General features: G+C 44.1%; 1 protein-coding gene across 1 annotated transcript in view; it reads left to right on the top strand.

Annotated features, from left to right (window-relative positions):
- Positions 1-21,160, top strand: part of LOC108570461 (titin-like) — a 74,444-nt gene that overhangs the window by 21,360 nt on the left and 31,924 nt on the right. Inside the window, 13 exon segments of the mRNA XM_017932323.1 lie at positions 1,085-1,265; positions 1,848-2,098; positions 2,473-2,617; positions 3,336-3,548; positions 3,923-4,105; positions 4,184-4,381; positions 4,659-4,795; positions 4,902-5,238; positions 5,327-5,611; positions 6,111-7,033; positions 7,877-12,844; positions 12,846-21,151; positions 21,153-21,160. The exon segment at positions 21,153-21,160 is cut by the window's right edge and continues 898 nt beyond it. Coding sequence (XP_017787812.1) covers positions 1,085-1,265; positions 1,848-2,098; positions 2,473-2,617; positions 3,336-3,548; positions 3,923-4,105; positions 4,184-4,381; positions 4,659-4,795; positions 4,902-5,238; positions 5,327-5,611; positions 6,111-7,033; positions 7,877-12,844; positions 12,846-21,151; positions 21,153-21,160 — 16,135 coding nt within the window.

Here is a 21,160-nt window from a genome sequence, read left to right as displayed (position 1 = left end):
ATCGGCTAAATCTGCGTTAAGCGTTGCGTTACGTTCCGCCCGCCGCCGCCGCTTCACCTCCAGAGAACCGTAAACTTTCAGATAGTCGTTTTCCGCGGCGCTTTTGCTCTCTGACCGAATTGCGTAACGCGACGAGGGGAGAGAATTCACCATGGAGAAACGGTGGAATTTTGTTGTTTCGGATGTAGGAATTATTTTATGGCCGATGATTCACCGAAATAATTCGAATTTTTCCCCCCCTTTTGATACGTCTGCGATGATCTATCGCGGAAATAGAATAACGACCGTTTTTTTTTATGGGTAATAAGCAGTTTTAACGCGCGTTCGTTGTAATTCTGGGATAATTCGGGATTCGTAAAATTTTTACACCAAACTGGAATTATAAAAATTTAGCTGAAAATTTAGAGATGTCCTTTGAATTTCAATTTTACCAATCTCTCGCGATTTTAACCCTTTATTGGGTAAGCGTTATTTAGTAAAACGAGAGAAATAAGTAATCTTCTTCTTGAAACGACCTTAATGTGTACTAACGCAATTAACTATCTTGACTTTTCATTCTTTTTCACTGTTTTTGTACTGTCTTAGATAAGAAAAGCTACTCTATCTATCCTCGGTCTTGTAAATTAAAACGAATGGTAGAACTAAAGTGAATCATTATTAACAATACAACAGTTTCTGTCGCAACTTGACCAAAATCTGTGCCACGAGCCTGACTCGTTGTTATAAAGCAAATTTCTTTCACATTTCATATTTCCTTATCATTTCTATTATTACAAAAAAGCTAAATTACAGCACTGTAAAAAACGAGAAACTTATTTCCATACACCTAGAGAATAATTGAAAACATCTTATTTGACACACGAGTAATCGAAGAATTTTGAAAAACCAACTGGTCTTCGCCAGCTAAATGTTGAAAACCCGCCAGCCATATCGTCGAACAATGAAACTGGTTAAGTGAGGCACGTAACGAATCTACCTGTCGTTCATTTTCCACGAACGCGCGCGCTTGTTTGACAGGTCGCTGACGTCAGTGAGCCTCGTCGCTGCTTAAATCTTTCAACGGGCCGTTGTTGTTGAATTCCAGATTACTTGGCACAGAAACGCAGAGCCGGTCCACGCGGGCACGAGATTCTCTTTCGTCCACGAGGGGAACTTCTACTGCGTCGACGTGGCACCTGTCACAGTCGAGGACGAAGGGTACTGGACGTGCATGGCGGAGAACAGGGGCGGCAGATCGTCCTGTTCGTCTCGTCTAACCGTGATCGGTGAGCGTACACGCGCGTCTCTATTGTGATACATACGTCACGATCGATTCTCGAACGTCGAATTTACGACGGTGTTCTGGGTTTCTGGAACTCGATTCGAAGCGGCTCGCTACACAGTCCCTTATAGTCGGAAATAGACACGAGCCGAACACGGACGGAATTATGGCAGAACCGGGTCGGGACATGTGTGCCTTATTGGTGATCGGAGGAAATTTGGGGATTCGGTTCTGTTTTGGGCTGGATGCGAAAGTGGAAGAAGATGACGAGGATTGTTTGTTCTTTAATCGTTGATTCTTGCTATCGAACGAGGATTTTTCTTACTAGAAAGGTGTTATTCCGAGTGGATGGTAAAATTTTCACTCGGAAATGCCGCTCAAATTTCTTCTTTCGTTAACTCTGAGTGAAAATTCACTCACATTTAAAAAGTAGAAATATTCAATTGTTTCTTTTATTTACTGTGGAATAAGGTGATAGAATCTAAGAAGCTTAGATATGCCGTTGTCTGTGTTCAAAGCTCAGAGCTGAGATACTGCAGTATTTGTCAAAAATTTGTTGCATTTGATTGTACTTTTGTATCTGCAGTCCCGAAAGCCTACAAAAGGCCAGAATTCGTCGAAGAGCTCCGCGCTCTTCTCACAGAGACTGGTACAGTATCCTTGGAGTGCAAAGTGGTCGGTGTGCCCACTCCGGTGCTGAGATGGTTCAAGGACGACAAAGAAATCAAGGCTGGTGATGTCTTCGCTTTAACTGCCAACCCAGATGACCCAACCTCCCTTGGCATTTATACTTGCGAGGCGGTGAACTGCATGGGAATCGCTTATTCCTCTTCGAAAGTAAGCGAATAGATTACAACTTGAAACATTAGAATAATCCGCTGACAAATTTCGCGCAGCAAGAGAGTTGCTAGTTTTACCGGAACGTTGGAACAAAATTAAATAGTGAAATGAAAATATATCCTTGTAGTAAACCATCGATAGGATTGAATTTTTGGGACTTTAAAGTCCCTTCGCACATATTTCGCAATGAGTATTCGTTTTCGTTTAATGAAAGATCCATTTCTGAAAATTTGTCATGGATGAAAAGCTAAGGTATTTTTAATTTGCTCGAGAATTTATATTTTTAATATTGTTTTACGTTTAAATTTGGGGGAATACGGGTAGTAGAAGAGTTTCGATTTTTTTAAATGTGTACCAATGTCGATTCATAGGTACATGTAGTTGGAAAAGGTAGCAGGGAGGGTTCTCTAAAGCCAGCGGATTCCTTGAAACCGTCTGGTCCTCTTCCTATCTTCACAAGAATCCTGCAGGACGAATATTGCAGGATCGGGGACACTCTCAGGCTTTCTTGTCAAGGTATATCACATTTTTCCATCTCTTTTGCTTCTAATAAAGAAGTAACTTTGTAAAAATTATGGTACCACCGTAGTCCAAATACCGTCATTGGCAAAATCAATCAATTATTCAAGAAAGCATTTGTGTTTAATACAAAAGAAAGTGATTTAATAAAAATTACATCGGTTTCTATTTTTTTTTTGTGTTAAATGAAAAATTACGGTACCACTTGTAAGGTAAAAACGGTCAGGATAACGATGGTGAGCGGTGGAATAAAATATAAACGTGGGCGGTTAAACAGGGTGAATCCTTGTATTTTGAACTATACTGCACGAGTGCTGATACAATTCTGTCCTTCCTGAAAAAACCTAGTCAAGAGGACCCCCTTGACAATATGGCCTTTCTTAGCCTTGAGGCAAAACTATCCCTAGGAGGGGGAAACGCAGCAGAAGACTGCACATGGCCCACTCAAGCCTTCGCTTTTTGGACTTTTCTAACACGCTATAATTTAAATACCATAATTACGAAAAGCAATCACGTGGCATTTATGTTTAATACAGAAAAAAATAATTTAACCAAAATTACCACATTTTCCTATCTTCCTTTTTGCATCGAATGAAAACTTATGGTACCAACGTAGTTCAAGCGTTATCATTGCCAAAATTAATCACGTGGTATTTATGTAAAACTATATTTTCCATTTTTTTGTGTTCAATGAAACATTATGGTACCAATGTAGTCCAAGTACCACCATGGCCGAGAGCAATTACGTGGTACAACAAAGAGGGACGAATCGAGCCCAGCGACAAGTATCACGTGATGGAAGATGGCCTTGGTGGATACTCCATAGAGGTAAACCCTGTGGAAGCCATGGACGAAGGAGAGTGGAAGTGCGTCGCCACGAGCGCGGAAGATATGAAACAGTTTACTACTTGCTACGTTGCAATGTCCAGTAAGTGGAAAGAAAATTTAACAATTTATTTCACAATCTATTGTTTAAACAATTTAGCGAAGCTACCTATAATAGATTGCAGAAATCCAAAAGTAACTTGAATTTCACAATCGAAAAACAATTCCTCGAAATCTTACCATTGACTTGTACTACTTAATTTCTGAATTATATTGTAATTACACTTTATCTACGCGCCCTGAACACTTTGACGCTTAATAAATCATACTGAAGTACGATATACTGTCGATGAAGGTGTAAATGCTAAAATAGAAATTCTGAAAGAAGAAAAAGAACCCTGGTGAAAAAAATCGTTATTTTTGTTAGAACTCGAGGTAAGACTTTTAACGATGAATTTGAATTTTTTATTTCTGAAGTTCCAAAGAACTACAGGAAACCCCGCTTCATGGAAAGCTTGAAAGCTGTCCTAACGGAAGAAGGTTTGGTGTCCTTCGAGTGCAAGGTCGTAGGATTCCCCACGCCATTGCTGAGGTGGTTCAAAGACGGCCAGGAACTAAAACCAGGAGATGTTTATCAATTAACCGGGACCAACTCCTTGGGTACGAATAATATTACGTCGAAAACACTTGAAAAAAATTCTCTCACTCTTATTTTGTTGCGGATCCTTTTTTCATCAGGTTCCTATTGTTGCATCGCGAGAAATTGTATGGGAGAAGCAAAGAGCACAGCCGAATTAACGATCGAAGATATACAGAATCAACTGAACGAAGAAGAACGCCTGCAACTTTTGAGCACGGATCAACCGCCCATCTTCATCAAAGGTCTGAGAAGTTGCGAGGCGAGGATCAACGAAGATTTTCGATTTACGATACAAGGTAAATACACGGTGCACAAAATTATCATGATTTCAAGTATAGAATTGTCGAAATATTTCGATCATTGAGACCTTGATATTTATATGTAAATTTTCTCGTTTATTTAATTATAATGCACGCTACACAAAGTTATCATAGAATTAGATGATTGAAATTTATATATAAATCTTCCAACCTTCCTGCAAGTTTTCCCATTTATTTAATTATCAAAGATGAAACACATCGTGAATGCAATATTTTAAGCAACAAGTACCGCTTGTTTTAATAAATTCCGCAGTCAGTATTTCCCCCGAGCCAAGCCTCTCTTGGTACAGAGACGACGTGCCAGTGGAGGAGAACGAAAAATATCAGGTTGCCAAGGAAAATCTTGGCACGTGCCATCTCGATGTACGAAAGCTCGAATTCGTCGATCAAGTAAGTGTTTCTTTCCAAGAATAACGAAGGAAATTTAGCAAAAAACGAAGAGAAGAAGAAAATACACGAGGAATAACATTAACCAAATTGATTCGTTGCTACACAGGCCGAGTGGAAGTGTGTTGCTTCCAACGATCACGGTGAAAGCGTCACTTCCTGTTTTCTGAAACTAATCATTCCCAAGCACTTCAAGAAACCGAAGTTTCTTGAGAGTTTACGCGCCATATTGTCGGACGAAGGGGCTGTAAATTTGGAGTGCAAAGTGATCGGTGTGCCTCAGCCGATTCTCAAATGGTACAAAGATGGCGTCGAATTGAAGCCCGGAGATATTCACAGGATCATTTCTGGACAAGATGGAACATGCTGTTTAGGAACTTATACCTGTGAGGCTACCAATTGTATGGGGACTGTCAGTAGTTCTGCATCTCTTCTTGGTTTCGAAGGTGCTTTAAATCATTTCTTTAACAAGTTTCCAATGCTTTCTTGGGAAATTAATTTTTGTTCTAATTGCTTGGAAATAATTTCGAATAGATAAATTCCCGGTTCGAAAGGAAATAAAGGAACCACAATCGCCGAACGGTCATGAACTTGCGAGAAATCTGTCACTTTCGACGATACACGAGGAAAGAACGTCCCAGTTGTACGACACACCGCAAACCGACCATTCCGTCACGTTGGACGATCGAGGAGAAGTGTCCTTCAGCTTCGATGGTAAAGAGGTGTCTGTTAGCCTGTACGAGACGCCTGATCTCACTGAAGAAGAGGCACTTCAGATCGTCGAGATGTACGCCGATCAGTTGTCTGAACACGTAACAGGTGAATATGACGAGTTTCTGTTTTTGGTGAAACTTCGTTTTCAAGATTTTAATCGTTGCTGTTGTTGTAACGCGATGGTAAGGAATTTTTGAAGAAAATTGGAAACAAGTATTTTAGATACTTTTGAGATGCATAATTCACTGGGGAAGTGAATTTTTAAAAATTTTACATATTTTCGAGATTAATTCGCCGTGCAATGAAATTATTACAGAAAATTGGAAAAGAGGATTTTTCTATAATTCGTCCTGTGATTGAATAGAATTCTGCTCTACTTCTTCAAATTTTCACGAAATCTTAGTTGCAAAAATAAATCCAGTGAATGAAAATTCCTAGGAAACAATGCAATTTACAATTTAAAATTCAAAATGCACCCATAAATTGCACCACACCAGTCCCAAATTAATTCCCCACTACCCACCCTCTGAAACCCCATTAAAAATGGCAGAGCAGAGCAGAATTCACAGCGACCATTCAAGACCTCTTCCGCTACCTTTTGTAGAGCACAACGTGATCGAACTCCCACCGATGAGATTCGTCAAGGAGTCCTCGAACTCCGGAAACCTGTTAATGGAAGCAGTGGTCATCGACGTTTCCCCCGATTACTTCGTAAGCGCCGAGGATGGCGACGATCTCCGCACAGAAGCCGACTTCGAGGATGTTTCCATCCTCGACGACATAACTCGAGTCCTTTCCTCACCGGAACGCGATTCTCGCAGCTCTCTCAAGAGATCCGCTAGGTACAGCCTGGAAGACGACGACAAACCACCAACTAGACCTCCCAGAAAGAAGTCGAGCTCCTCCTCCAAAAGCGAAACTTGCGAGAGAAGTCAAAAAATAGAATCGGAGAGCTTTCACAGCGCTCAAAGAGACGAACCCTTCTCGCCAGTCTCTCCAATGTCCCCAGTGTCCTCTTTGAAGCAAGACGACAGCGATACTTTCGCCGATGCCTTGTCTTCGGCGAGGTTATCCATGTCGGAGCACCAAGTGCAGAAGGTGTACGAAGGTGTCGAGGAGAGAAAGCGAAGCTTGAGCGGAGAGAAGACAGCTGGTTCGAGCATAGACGACGGAATAGGCGGAGATTCCTCCTTCGATTCCGTCACAGGCGCGCTGAAGAGGAAGAGACACAGGAAGAAGAAGCACAAACGCGAGAAAGGCAGCTCGGAGGAATCCTCGAACGCGAGCGAACTCGACGGAAAACGACGAAGAAGCGGATCGGAAAGCGCTAAATCGGAGATGCACCAGCGTATAGAGTCTATAAACAAGTCTGAAGAACCCTACGTTGAAGACGTTCCTGACAAATCCAGCGAGAGGAAGCAGACCACCAGCGAGTCTGAGAAATCCTTGTCGAAGAGTAACAAAGAAAAATTGCTGGATAATATGAAGAGATTGAAGGAGCCTGTTGTGATTATACGAGACACTTTGGTGAACATCGACAGCTTGGACGTGAAACTGAACACTGCGAGCGAGGAAGAGTGTAAAATTATCGTAACGGAGAACATCATCAAACCGATTCAAACTTTGTGCGAAGAGGTGTCTTCTATAGAGTCGAAAGCCTTGAAAAATGCGGGAGATAGGTCTTTGAATCAGAACGTTCGAATTTCTTTGCTGGAAGCTATTGGAGGTCCGACAGAGGAGCTTCTTCGCGGAATGGAGCTGATAGAGCGGCAGGAGAACGTGAAGAGTCGTAAAATGGACGTGATCGCTATCTTAGAGAGCCTGACAGACCCTGTCGATGAGATTCTCATGGGAGTGACTAAGATTGAACACGAGTTAACCGGTCGAGCGAGAGGTGAGAGGCCAATTGCTCTGATAAAAATGACGTCTGCTGTGACGAAGCTCGATGAGAACATCAGAAACATCTTAACCGTGGACAAAAAGGCTACGAGATTAGCCAAGAGCTTGGAAGACGTTCTCAGTACCCTGGATTTCTTCTTGAACGACGTTTCAGTCGATCCAGCTAAAGGAACCATAGAAACTGTCGACACAGTTGTGGTCGAGTCTCTGTCTAAGTCTGTGGAGGACGTAGCACGCTCTTTGAGTCGATTTTCGACGACAGAAACGAAGACTGAAGGATCTTCCAAGATCTTGGACGAGCTTATGCCTCCAGCGCGCGAATTCAAGGCTAAGTTAGACACTTTGAAGACTGCTTTGGAGGCCTACGAGACGAAAGGCACTTTATCGGAGCACCGAACGAACCTGATAGAGTCTCTGCAGGACTCTGTAGGGCAAACCATCGACGAAATTCAAAGATTGAAGGAGAAGAAGTCAGTGGAGGAGCAGAAGACAGTTGTCGAAGAACCGAAGCTGGATATTTTGAAAGATGTGAGACTGACTCTTCAGGAAGCTCTAAAATCGTACGAGAACGTGTCTGGTAGCCTCGATCCTCGATTGTCCACGATCTTCGACCGAGTCGACGAGATTTATCGCAGACTGAGGACACCTCAGAAGCGAGAGATCGGTTTGGAGTCGCTGACGAACCTGGACGGTCCGCTTTATTCCCTCCAATGCGCTCTGACCTCAGTTTCCGTAGCTGAGAGCTCCGAGACGGTGTACAAAATCCTGGAACCAGCGGTGTCTCAGTTGAAATCGACGATAGCAAGTTTGGAAGACAGCTCCTTGCAGCATGTCCTCGAAATGGTGCAGAACATCGAGAAGATCGTTCGTGGACCGGAAAACGAGGTGGACGAGTCTGTATCTTCGAGATCAGCAGGAGAGGACTCTCAGCATTTGACAGACAGAATCTTGGATCCTCTGATCGACGTTCAATCCTCTTTAAGCACAGCTTTGCAGAGCATAGAGGACGTGGAGTCTGTCACAAACGGAGCGTCTAGTCCTCAGAAATTACTCACTTCCTCGGAAATAGCCACCTGTCTTGTAGAACTGAGACAGTTCGTGTCTGACGCAGCTCACACGGCGCTCACTCTGAGAGAAGACGAGACGATAAACAGCTTGCTGGAGCTGAAGGAACCGTTGTCGGAACTTCAGGCAGCTCTTGCCTCGAAGGAGAGAACTTTCGAGGAGCTGCCAGTGATACGGAAGATAGTAGTTCCCGTAGAAAAATTGAAGTTCACCATGTCTAAAGCGTTGCGATACTGTCCGACACAGGAAACCGTGAAATCGATCAAAGGTATATCGAAGATGTTGGAGGAGATCGAAGCTCAGGTGCCGGAAACTGTGAACCGGTTGATAGAGATCGAAGAGGCGAAGAAACACTTCTTGGACGGTATGAACGTCGACAGAAGCCTCAGTAACGTTCACTTCGCTCTGTCCTCAGCTTTGGAGAGGCAGGAGAAGAGTTTCCCCTCTTACACGTCCAGCTTAACCATCTGTGTCGAGGATTTGCGCCAAAGTATAGGTTCTTCCGCAGTAGCGATTGCTAATTTGAAGAATCCAATCGACGACGACGTCATACAGCAGGTGTATCTGTTGAAAGAAACCTTGTTGAGCCTGCAGAGGTCTCTGCTGACCCAAGAACACGAGCCCGAAGAGGAGCAGATCTTGAAGGACCTGATAAGCCCTGTAGAGAAGCTGAAGACCATCGTTCAGAGTATAATAAGCACGGAGGCGAGGGCAGACGCGATTCTTCCGGTTATGGAGCTGCTGGAGGAGATAGAGAAGGACACACCGCTGATCGCGAAGGAGGTAGCGAAGAAGAAGGCTCAGAGGGAAGCGGAGAAGCTGATTCCAAAGAAGGAAGAAGCGGTGAAACAGAGGCTTCAAACGTTCGGTCTCGCGGACAGAATTAGCAAATCTCTGGACCCTATGAAACATTGGCTGTCCACTACGTCTGAGGAAAGCGTGAAAGACGACGAAGAATCTGCTCTGTGCTCTACAGTGGACGAATTGAAGAGAGACGTGAACAAAATTGCAATTGAAACTTCCTACTCCGAGCCTCCGAGCGACGAGAATTTAATAGAAGCTTTGATCGATCTTCGAGAACCTCTGATGAGACTTCGAAACGCAATATCGATGTACCGCGAGCCTGTGAACTTAACTACTCTGGAGGACCTAGGTAGACCGATGAAGTATCTCCTGCAGACGATTATGGAGGTTCTTCGTGATCACGCTGAAGAAGAATCGCTTCGACCTATAGTGGACATCGTCGAGGAAATTGAGAATCAGATACCTATCTCTATCAAAGAAGCTCTGTACAGGAAGGAGCTGAAGGAAATGATCAAATCGATGGCTCTGGAAGAGAAGGAAGAAATGGGTGTGACTACTTCTCAGGAGACCATTCAGGAAGAATCGCTGCCTCAGGAAACTGCTCCTCACGAGATCGTTCTTCGAGACAGGGAAGAGATTATGGTGCACACTTCTCAAGAAACTATCCCTGAAGGCACTCTAATGGAGACTACCACTGCTATGCCTCCGACGCAGTTCACCGAGTCCATAAACGAGCAAACGACGGTCGAAGAGATCAGCTCTCAGACTACGGAGCAGGTGATCACGAAGATAGAGGAATTGCCAAAGGTGAAGGAAGAAGTGACAAAGGTGAAGGAAGAAGTGCAGGTCGAAAGGAAGAAAGAGGAAGCTGTGAGGTTGATTGTCTCTCTTTCCAAGACGCTGGAAAACGTCCAGCTGGATGTGACAGAGATTCTGGAAGACTTCGAGGAGCCCACAACTGGTACAACCACTGTACCAACCTCGATGTTAGCTAACTCCCTGGAAGAATTCAGGAAAACGATTTCTTCCATGCGAGTGGAGGTTGGAGGATACGCTAAACTGGAAGGCTCCTACGAAGAAATGGTTTCTCATACTGTTTCCACTCTGCAAAATCTTCAACGACCATTGAACGATCTTCAGATAGTTCTGCAACAGTCCCATCAACACGGTGCTCAAGAGCTGGTCATTTTGAATCACTTAATGCTGCCTCTGAATGTGATCGAAGCAGAAGTGATCAATCAGGCGATTCAGAAGTTTGGTCAGAATTCGAATCTGAAAGAGAATTGGCAGCCTACCTTGAATCTCATCAGAGACATCAAAGACACGATTCCAATTGTAGTGAAAGACATACACTCGAGGCAAGAACTTCTTGGATCTCTTCGTGAAATCTCCAAGCCTCTGGAGAATATCGAGGAACGTATGAAGATACTGGAAAATGAGGCTGAAAATACCTTAGAAACAGACGTGGCGAAAATACTGGTGAAACCTTTGGATTACATGTTGAACACCATAAACGCCACTTCTCAACAGCCTCAAATGTTGGATCAACGAAGAGCTATCATTATAGAGCTTCGAAGTCTCGTTGAACCTTTGGTCGAATTTCTCAGCAGCCTCTCGGTGGTGCAGAGCAGTCGAAAAAGTCTGGTTCCAGAGACTGCGCTGTTGGACGAAAGAAGAAGCGTGATTTTGAAGGCCGTCGAAGGTCTTCAGAAGCAAACTTGGACTATTCTAGAGAGGATCTCTAACCTGGAAGGTGCGACGGTGTTCGAGGAAGCTTTGAGCTCGTTGAAGAACGCCACTGTGTCTGTTCAGAAGCAAATTGGCAAGACTGATTACTCGCGAAGAACCAGCAACGTAGATTTCACTCTGCAATACAATCTTTCGACGTCTTTCACTCATCTGAGGAACACGATTGTTTCTTTGGAGGAAAATGTGGAGGAACCTGTTCACGAAGTGATCTCGAAATCGTTGGAGGCTTTGCAGAAGCAGATAACTCTGTCGCAGACGTATTTCATGCACACGTACAGCGAGCAACCGATCGACGAGGAAGCTATCGTCGAAGGATTTCTCTATCCGAGCAATCAGCTTCAGTCGGCGCTGAACACGTTGAAGGAGAGAATCGATCAGAAGGTGATATCCTCGGTTTCGATTCAATCTGTGACTCTTCTTCAGGCTTTGGCTAATTCTATGACCGAGTTGGCCTCTTCTTTCTCGCTTCATCGAGAGCAATTAACTCGCGAAGGAGCGTCTAAAGGTTCCTCGTTGGTTGAGACACTGTCTGCTGTGATAGACGTGCTGCAGAGTGTGAAGGAATCTATAGCAGCGATCGAGACTGTGCTGAACGTGGAGACACAAGTGAAAGAGCAAGTGCAGGAAAGTGAGAAGAGGATAACTTCGCTGGATATGCCAATTACTATCACGAAGATTGAGACTATAGTTGATGAGATTATTGAGGTGTCGCAGGAGGAGGTGGAGAGTGTCGTTACGATCGAGAAAGTGTCGCCTGAGAGGAAGTTGGCGGAAATAGAGGAGGCGAAGTCTGAAGAGAAGCTGGAAGAGATAAAGAGTGCTCCTGTGGAAGATAAGGACGGTGTAACGAAGGAGACTGAGGTGAAGGAGGTTGGGAAGGTTGGAACATCTGGGGAATCAAAGGAAGAGAAGGTAGAAATATCTGAGAAAGTGGAAGAATTGTCACGGTTAGAGGAAAAGGTGCAGGTACCATCTGAAAAGTCAGAGGAGGTGAAAAAGGAAGAAGAAAAGATTGAAATCTTGACTGAAAAGGTAGAAGAAGTCGCAAAGAAAGAGGAAACGGTGGAAATATTATCTGCGAAGACAGAGGAAGCAGAAAAGAAAGAAGAAAATATTGGGCAATTGTCTGAGAAGATAGAGGAAGTTGTAAAGAAAGAAGAGAAGGTTGAAACAGAGTCTGGAAAGGTAGAAGGAGTGGCAAGAAAAGAAGAGAAGGTTGAAGAAGTGGTAAAAATGGAAGAAAAGAGTGAAGTATTGCCTGAAAAGGTAGAAGTGGCAAAGAAAGAAGAGAAGGTTGAAGCATCCTCTGAAAAGATAGAGGAAATGGTAAAAATGGAAGAAAAGACTGAAGTATTGCCTGAAAAAGTAGAAAAAGAAGAGAAAGCTGAAGCCTCTCTTGAAAAGACAGAGCAAGCTACACAGAAAGAAGAGAAGATTGAATTACTAGCTGAAACAGTAGCGGAAGTAACAGGAATAGAAGAAATCGTCGAGGAACTGTCTAAAATGGAAGATAAAGCTGCAAAAGCAGATGAGAAAGTCGAAATACTGTCTGAAAAAGCAGAAATACAGGAAGTAAAAGTGGAAAAGGTAGAAGAACAAATACAGAAGGAAAAAGAAACAGAACTACCAAAGATAGAGGAATTACCGAAGGTAGAGGTAAAGGAAGAAGTATCTGAAAAATCAGAGATAGCAAAAGAAGAAAGTGTAGAAGTGACGTCTGCAAAAGTAGAAGAAGTAGTAAAACAAGAAGAATCTGCGGCAACGTTGACAGAAAAAATTGAAGAACCGAAGAAAATTGAAGAAAAAGTAGTCTGAAAAATCAGAGATAGCAAAAGAAGAAAGTGTAGAAGTGACGTCTGCAAAAGTAGAAGAAGCAGTAAAACAAGAAGAATCTGCGGCAATGTTGACAGAAAAAATTGAAGAAAAAGTAGAAGAAATGAAGAAAGCAGAGGAAAAAGTAGAAGAAGTGAAAAAAGCAGAGGAAAAAGTAGAAGAGGCGAAGAAAGCAGAGGAGAAAGCTGAAGAAGTGAAGAAAGTAGAGAAAAAAGTAAAGGAAAAAATTGATGAAAAAGTTGAGGAAGTGAAGGAAATAGAGGAAACACTTGAAGCTTCATCTGAAAAGGCAGAAGAAGTCAAGAAAAGCAAAGAGAAGGTAGATACAGCACCCGAAAAGTCGGAAGAGATAATCTCAAAGGATAAAAGTGCAGAAACGTCAACTGAAAAAGTGGAAGAGGCAATACAGAAAGAGAAGAAACTTGAAAAGGTAGAAGAAGCAGTCGAAAAAAAAGAAGCTGCACAAATATTATCTGAAACGACAGAAGAATTGGTAATAAAAGAAGAAAAGGTGGAAGCATTACCTGAAAAATTGAAAGAATTCGCGAAAGTAGAGGAGAAAGTAGAAGGAACAGAAAAGTTAGTAATAACAGAAGAGAAAACAGAAATACTTCTGGAAAAGGCAGACGAAGCAGCTGCAAAAGAATCTAGCGAAGTAATATCGCCTGAAAAGTCAGAAGAATTGCAAATAAAGGAAGAAAAAGTCGTAACACTGGAAGAAAAAACAGAAGAAGCAACTAAGGTGGAGAAAAGTGTAGAAGAAGAGACCAAACATGCGACAGAATCAGAAATCAAAGAAGAAACAGTTGAAACAATTGAAAAATCACAAGAACAATCGAAACCATTGACAGAAAAAGTCGAAGAAGTGTTAACTGAAGAAACAGTAAAAGAAGAATCCAAAAGATCAGCAGAATTACTTCAAGAACAAGAAGCTGCAGAAAAAGTCGAAGAAACGGTAAGCCAAGAAAAAAAAACCGCAGAATCTGAAAAATCCGAAGAACTAACACAAAAAGCAGAAACTGCGGAGAAAATGGAAGAAACGGTGAGCCGGGAAGAAAGAACTGAAGAAGAATCTAAGAAATCAGAAGAAGAACTGATACAAAAGCAAGAAGCTGCAGAAGGAACGGATGGAGTAAAAAAAACGAAGATTGAAGAAGAACCTTCTGAAAAGGCAGAAGAAGTGACGAAGAAAGAGGAAACTGCAGAATTAAAATCTGAGAAAGAGAAGGAAGCTTCCAGGCGAGAAGAAACGACAGAAGCTCTAGCCCAAAAGGTGGAAGAGTTAGCGAAAGAAGAGAGAAACAGAGAAGCCAAGATAAATCTCATACAAAAGACAGCGTCCTCGATAGTCACTCTACAACAGCCCTTCAAAGAATTAACCAATCTCGTAAGTGCAGCTCTGGAAGAGTCTCTCCCCTCGAAGTCTGAAGAAGAAAAGCGAAAAATCCGAGAGTTGACTGCTCTGATACAAATCCTCTACGACTTGAAAGCCACGAGTACATCGATTCGAAACACGTTACCCTCCTCTGCAATTCCAGAATTAGAAACGCAACTTCTCCGACTGCTGGACAGTTTGATAAACACGGAACAAGCTATGGAAAAGGTTCTTCAAATAACTCAGAAAGAATTGTCGCCAGCGTTCAAAGAAAACGTGATGGTGTCGCTGCAGATTCTTCTCGAGCCGCTGGAATCTCTTCAGCGCGAGCTTTCTTCCGTGCAGCAAACCGCAGCGCAACTTTCCTCAGAATACTACTCAATGTCCACGAATGCACAGAACGTGACGGAAGTAATATCCGAACTGGTGAAAGTGATAAGAAAAACCGCAGAATTGAAGAGAATGAAAGTGGTGGAAGAAATCAAAGAGATGGCGACGAAGACGAGGCAAGAGAGTCAGGACATCGAAGAAGCAACGGCCAAGCCTCTTGAAGAACTCATAGAAGTGCTTATGATTTCCGAGGAGCAAGTGAAACCCAAAGACGCTTCTCCATTTGGATCTGCCTCACCTTCGGTGGAATCGACGGAACTGATCGAACAGAAACTGCTCAGCGAGGAAGAGATGAAGCTTGAAGCGAATCTCGTGGAGAAAATGGTCAGCCCGATAGAGAATCTCCGGGAAATGATCGCTAAGGTCGAGGAACAGAAGTTGGAAGAAACTGAAACGTTGGATCTGCAAGAATCAGCGACGAAGAAGACAGCTACTGCCATACTGACCACTATAATTCATCCATTGGAAGAACTGGAGCAATCCTTGAATATCTCGGCTCAGCAACAAGCCATAGAGACTCGGGAAATTACGGAGGAAATGAGACAAATTTCTCCATCGTTGCACTCTCTTCAGGTGAACACTCTAATGGAAGAATTGCAGAGATCCATCGCTACGATTCAGGAAGAAGTGATCCTGGAAGCAAGCGAAGAAGAGTTAAAATCAGAAGAGAAAGCTTTGATCGTGAGAGAAGTACAGGAATCGCTGGAAGATCTCAAATTCTCCGTTGGAGTCGTTCAGAAAATCGCAACAGCCGAGGCTGACAGCGCGGAGGCGCTTTCCAACGCGGAGAAAACATTGGCCGTGGAAACGTTCGTGCAGATAGTGAAAGAATTGGGAGAAAAATGCGTGGCGATAGTCAGCCTGCCTAAAGTAAAAGTAGAAACTTCCGAACAAATCCAGAAGGAAGAATTAGAGCAAGTTCTCGAGATGATGGTTCAGCCTCTTCAATTACTGCGCGAGACAACCTCCGAAGTTGAGGAACAAAAGACCGAAGATGTTCAAGCCTTAGATCAAGCTAGCAAAAGCATGGTGGAAGCTTTGAAACCTCTGGTCCATCCCCTGGAAGAATTAGAACAACTACTGTCCACGGCGGTTCACGAGGTCAGCGTTGAAACAGCGGAAACAGCGAAAGAAATGAAAGAATCCTCTGCAGAAAAATTAACACTTGCCCCCATTTTGAAGGAATTGCAGCAGTCTATCGCTGTGATAGAGGAACAGGTATCTCTTCAACCGAAGAAACTGGACGTATCCAGCGCAAAAGTCGAGCCATCGATCGCCGAACTGATCGAAAGCCCGTTGGAGAACCTGAAAGAGTCCGTGGCGATCATTCGGAGCCTCGAAACCGAGGAATCGAAGGAACTGGCAGGTGAAGAGAAGGCGGCAGCCTTGAAAGGGTTCGCCAAATGCGTGGAAGAGATAGGAAAAGTGTGCTCGGTGATCTCTAGCCAGCAGAAGATCGAAGTGAGCCTCGTGCAACAGCCACAAGTCGCAAAACTCGAGGAATTCGGTCAGCAAGTTCTCGAGAGCATCGCGAGTCCGATTCAAGTGCTACGCGAGACCGTTTCCAAGCTTGACGAGCAACAAACGCAAGAAGCCGAAGCTCTGGTCGTTTCTGAGACGAAGGAAGCAGCAGCTGTGTTGCACACTTTGGTCGAACCTCTGGAACAGTTGGAGAAATCCTTGTCCGTGGCTGTTGAGCAGATGAGCATGGCTAAGGAAGAGTCAGCTGTGGAGATGAAAGACGTTCAATCTTCGGTGAAGATGAGTGTCGAGCCTGTTTTGGAGGAGCTGCAGAAGACAATCGCTGTGATCCAGGAACAAGTTTCCTTGGAACCTGCTAAAGATAGGACAGGCGAGAAATTGAAGACTTCAGTGGCGAAGGCTATTGAGGAGCCATTGGAGCAATTGAAGTCTTCGGTAGCAGCTGTTCAGGAGATAATCTGCGTGGAAGCTGAGCAAACTGGAGATCTAGACAAAGCATCGATCTTGGAATCTTTCGCCAAGTCTGTGGAAGAGATTAGACAAAAATGCTTGGCGGTGGTCTCTCAGCAACAAGTTGGAGTGCAGTTGGTCCCTAAAGAACTGAAAGAGTCACAGGTGGAAATTCTAGAAATGGCGATTGCTCCTCTTCAAGTGCTACGAGAAGTTATAAGCAAGATCGAAGAAGAAAAGATGCAACAGATAGAAACTCTCGATGCATCTAAAGTCAGCGAAGCAGAGGAAGCTTTGAAAGTTCTGGTAGAACCACTTCAGAAGTTAGAAACGTCCTTATCCTCGACCGTTCAACAGGCTGTCGCCACGAAACTTGAGAAAACTGAAGAAATTCCAGAAAAATCTGCATCTCTGGAAAAATTGGACGTCTCACCTGTCGTGGAAGAGCTTCAAAAATGCGTAGCCACTGTTCAAGAGCAAGTGAAACTTCAAACAGCGACAGCAGCCTCGACTGAGAAAGCTTCCTTGATGCAAGCTGCGGAAAAATCGCTGGAAGACCTGAATTCTTCTCTCGCGATCATTCAGAGCGTGGTTACCGTCGAATCCGCCCAAGAAGAAAAATTATCGGACACAGAAAAAGTGGTTGCGTTGGAGCATTTCGCCAAATCGGTGCAAGAACTGGAGGAATGCTTGACTGTGGTCAGTCAACAACAGGCAGAGGTCAAAGAAGCAGTGGCTGAGACGAAGGAAGCTGAAAAACTGGAGGCACGAGTTCTCGAGACGATTATCGCACCGGTTCACACGCTACGCGAGACCATTATGAAGATACAGGAAGAGAATGTCGAAGAAGTCGGAGCTCTGGAAGCGGAAAAGGCGAACGTGCAGACGTTGTCTCCTCTGATGCATCCTCTCGAAGAACTGGAAAGGTCTCTGGTGAAGGTTGTCCAACAGGCGACCGGCCAGAAGCTCGAAACCGCCGAAGAACTGAGAGAAGAAACGCCACAGACGATGGTTCTTCAGCCGATCCTCGAAGAATTGAAAGAAAGCATCGTTACCATTCAGGAACAGTTAACCATGACTTCAGAAGCTTCTAAAGTGGAAACTATGAAGAGTATAACTGAAGCAATAGAAGAATTGAAGGCTACAGTTACCACTGTGCAACAGGTGGTCGCTGTTTCTTCGGAGCAAGCTGAAGAGATGAAGACCGAGAAGACGTCCGCTTTGGAAGCTTTCGCTAGGTCGATAGAACAGTTAGAGGAACGCTGTTCCGCGGTGATAAGTCAACAGAAAACAGAGACGAAGTTGGAGAAAGCTGAGAAGCAACAGGCTAAAATGGTGGAGGTTGAAGTTCTCCAGAAGATCAGTGCTACCGTTCACGTTCTGCGCGAGTCTCTCTCGCAAATCGAGGAAGAAAAATTGCAGGAAGCGGAGGAGCTGAAGGTACCAAAGGAAGAACAGTCTGGTTTGAAATTAAACGTTCTCGTTGAACCACTGAATGTGTTGGAACGGGCTTTGCAAACTGCTGTGCAGGAAGGTAAAATCGTGTCGGAGGAGACAACGAAGGAACTGAAGAAAAGCGAAGTTCCCGTGGGGAAATTGAACTTGCAGCCTGTGTTGGAGGAATTGCAGAAGTCGATCGCTGTTATTCAACAGCAGACGAGTGAAACTGCGACTTCAGCTGATGTTGGTGAAATAAACTTGATGAAGGCAGCTGAGAAGTCGTTGGAAGAGATGAAGCTTTCAGTGGCAGCGGTTCAAGAAATTTCCACGTCTCAGCAGGACCAAGTGAGAGAGATGAAGAAAGACGAGGAACAATCACGTTTGGAAGCGTTCGCTCGATCAGTGGAAGAAGCTGGAGAGAAACTGTTAGCAGTGGCGAAGCAGCAGGAAGTGAAGAGATCTGCAGAAGAGATTTCGACGCAGGAGAAAGTAACTGAAGACTTGGTAAAAACAGTGATCGAACCTCTTACAGAATTACAGAGCACAATTAAGAACATCGACAAAGAAAGCGAGCTAATGGGAAAGAAGAAGGAACAGGAAGCTGTGGTTTTGTTGAGCATGCTGCAGCCACTGCACAAACTCGAAGAATCCTTCTTGTCAGCTGTTCGAATGGAGACAACTACCAAGTACGAAACTGTCGAACAGATACAAGTGATTCCAGTGTTACAGAAATTGCCAGTTAAGTCTACGTTGGAGGAGCTGAACAGAAACGTGGCCCAGATTCAAGAGCAATTGGTCCGCGCTAGAGAAACTTTGACTCTGACTGGAGACACGGAGGATTTCATGGTGATCAAGAATTTGGAAGGATCGCTGAGCGATTTGAGAACGTCCATAGCAGTGGTCCAGCAGTTGTCAACCATAGAAGAGCCTGGTCAGCAAATTTTGGACGTCGAGAACGCCTCCGCGCTACAAGCTTTCGGCAAAGCGATGGAAGAATTCAAGAAACAGTGCTCTGCTGTGATCTCGAGGCCTAGAGTGATCGCTACGATCATTGGAACGATACAATTGGAGCACACGATGAAACTGAAACCTTCAAACGGTATTCTTGTTCCAGCGAAAATATTGCAAGAATCGATTTCCAGCATTGAAGAGATCAAGCTTCAGGAAGCGGGAATATTGGAGCCCGCGGAGACGAGGAAACCTGTGACGATACTGAGCGAACTGATACCTTCGTTGCAACAGCTGGAAAAATCATTCGTGACAGCTATTCAAGGTGAACACGTGCTGGAGCAATCTGCGGAGAGTTTGGAAGCCGACAAAGTGTCGTTCGAAGGGACATGTCTGAAACCGATCCTGGAGGAGTTCCAAAAATCGATCGCTGCGATTCAAGAGCACATGATCGTCGAGGAAGGTGTGCAAAGCTTGTCAGAGCTCGAAGACACTTCTCAGTTAAAGATGATGGCTCAGACGTTGACAGACTTGAAGACCTCAGTGGCTGGCATGCAACAGGTCGCCGAAGCTGCGCCAGAATTTGCCGACGAACTGTCTAAAGCTGACAGCGTCACAGCCTTCGAAACGTTCGCCAAGTCTCTTCACGATTTAGTGGAACGTGTGGCGACAATTGACCATCAACAGATGATCATAGAACCTGCGGCAGACACTATATCGGAAGACGCTTCTTCCTTGAAGACTTGGGCAGACATCGTGGAAGAACCGAACGTTCGAATCACTGGACCGATGGTTGTGGACCAAACTACCGTGGAAACGCCTTCAGAAATGGCACTTTCTTTCTCTGAGGAGGAGGTTCAAGCGCTGAAAGGCTTGGCCAAGCCTCTGAGTGAACTGAAGGAATGTTTGGCTATAGTAATCGAAGAGAGAAAGTCCATGGACGCGAATGATATAGCTCTTGCTTTGTCAGAGAAGGAGGATCTGTCTTTGTTGAAGACAATGGCGACGCCGTTGCTGGAATTGAAGAACGCAGCCGTGTCTGTTATTCACGAGCAAATAGCCATAGAATCAGCGAAAGAGAAATCTTACGACTCTGATGGAAGACAGGAAGCTACTTTGAATCCTTTGATAGAGCCTTTGGAAGAGCTTTGTAAATCTATCGCGTTGATCGAAGATTGTATGCTGATCGAGTCTGCCGAAGATCGAGCAGTGAACCAAGTTTCATTGCTAACTGCTTTAGCTGAGCCTCTGATGACACTTCATAGAAGCATCTTTGTTCTGGAAGAGAGAGTGATGTCTCCTGACGTGGAACCGATCCCTGAAGAGTCGAGTAATTGGATCACAGAGTGTCTTGCTGTTCCTCTACAGGAAATAGAACGATCTATAGCTGAAATTAAAGAATGTGTCGTTGTAGAGCCTGAAGCTGTAGTTGCTGAAGAGTTATCGAGAATAGACACGCCAGATTGGTCGGTTGTGGAGAAATTAGTGCAACCTGTAGAAGTCATAAAATCAACGATCATGGAAATGGAGGAAAGTGTCGTTCACGATAAAAAGGACGAAAGAGAAGCTGAATATGAGGCAGTGAAGACATTGGTACAGCCTCTAGCTGACGTTCTCCAGAGCTTCGTGGTGCTTAAAGACAAGCCTGGCATGACTATAGCTGAGGAAGAAGCTAGTATCGATGCAATTGTGGATTCTTTGTCCAATCTTGAGAAGAGTATATCGTTCATCGAGGAACAAGCTGTTGAACGAATGCAGGAAGCTTCGAGTATGGAGGAAACGATAATTGGAAGAATAGCTCAGCCTCTGGTGCAATTGAAGGAGTCGATTATGACTGTGGAGGAATCGTCGACTGTTTATCTGGAAAATTTGGAGAAGCCTTTGAAGGAAGTGCAGGCTACTTTGGAGATGGTTTTAAACGTTCAACGTGAGAGAGTGCAGAAGAAGAGAAAAGAGACTATGGTTTCTGTGGAAGAAGTTAGTAGAGTTTCGACGAAATTGATGAATTCTATTAAAGATATAAATGATTCGATTGAGTCTATTGATAATAAGATAGAAAGCTATAAAGGTTTGTTAGGAATTGAGATTCAGATCGAGAATGAAGCTTTGAAAACGTTGAGTAAGCCTCTTGAAGAACTTAAAACAGGAATTCAGAGCGCGTTGGAGAGGACTGAGATTGAGGAATCGACGATTAATTCTTTGAAGAAGCTGAAAAAAGC

Source organism: Habropoda laboriosa, unplaced genomic scaffold (genome assembly GCF_001263275.1).
Source record: "Habropoda laboriosa isolate 0110345459 unplaced genomic scaffold, ASM126327v1 scaffold84, whole genome shotgun sequence".
Classification (NCBI taxonomy): Eukaryota; Metazoa; Arthropoda; class Insecta; order Hymenoptera; family Apidae; genus Habropoda; species Habropoda laboriosa.
This window is presented reverse-complemented; position numbering and strand designations above follow the sequence as displayed.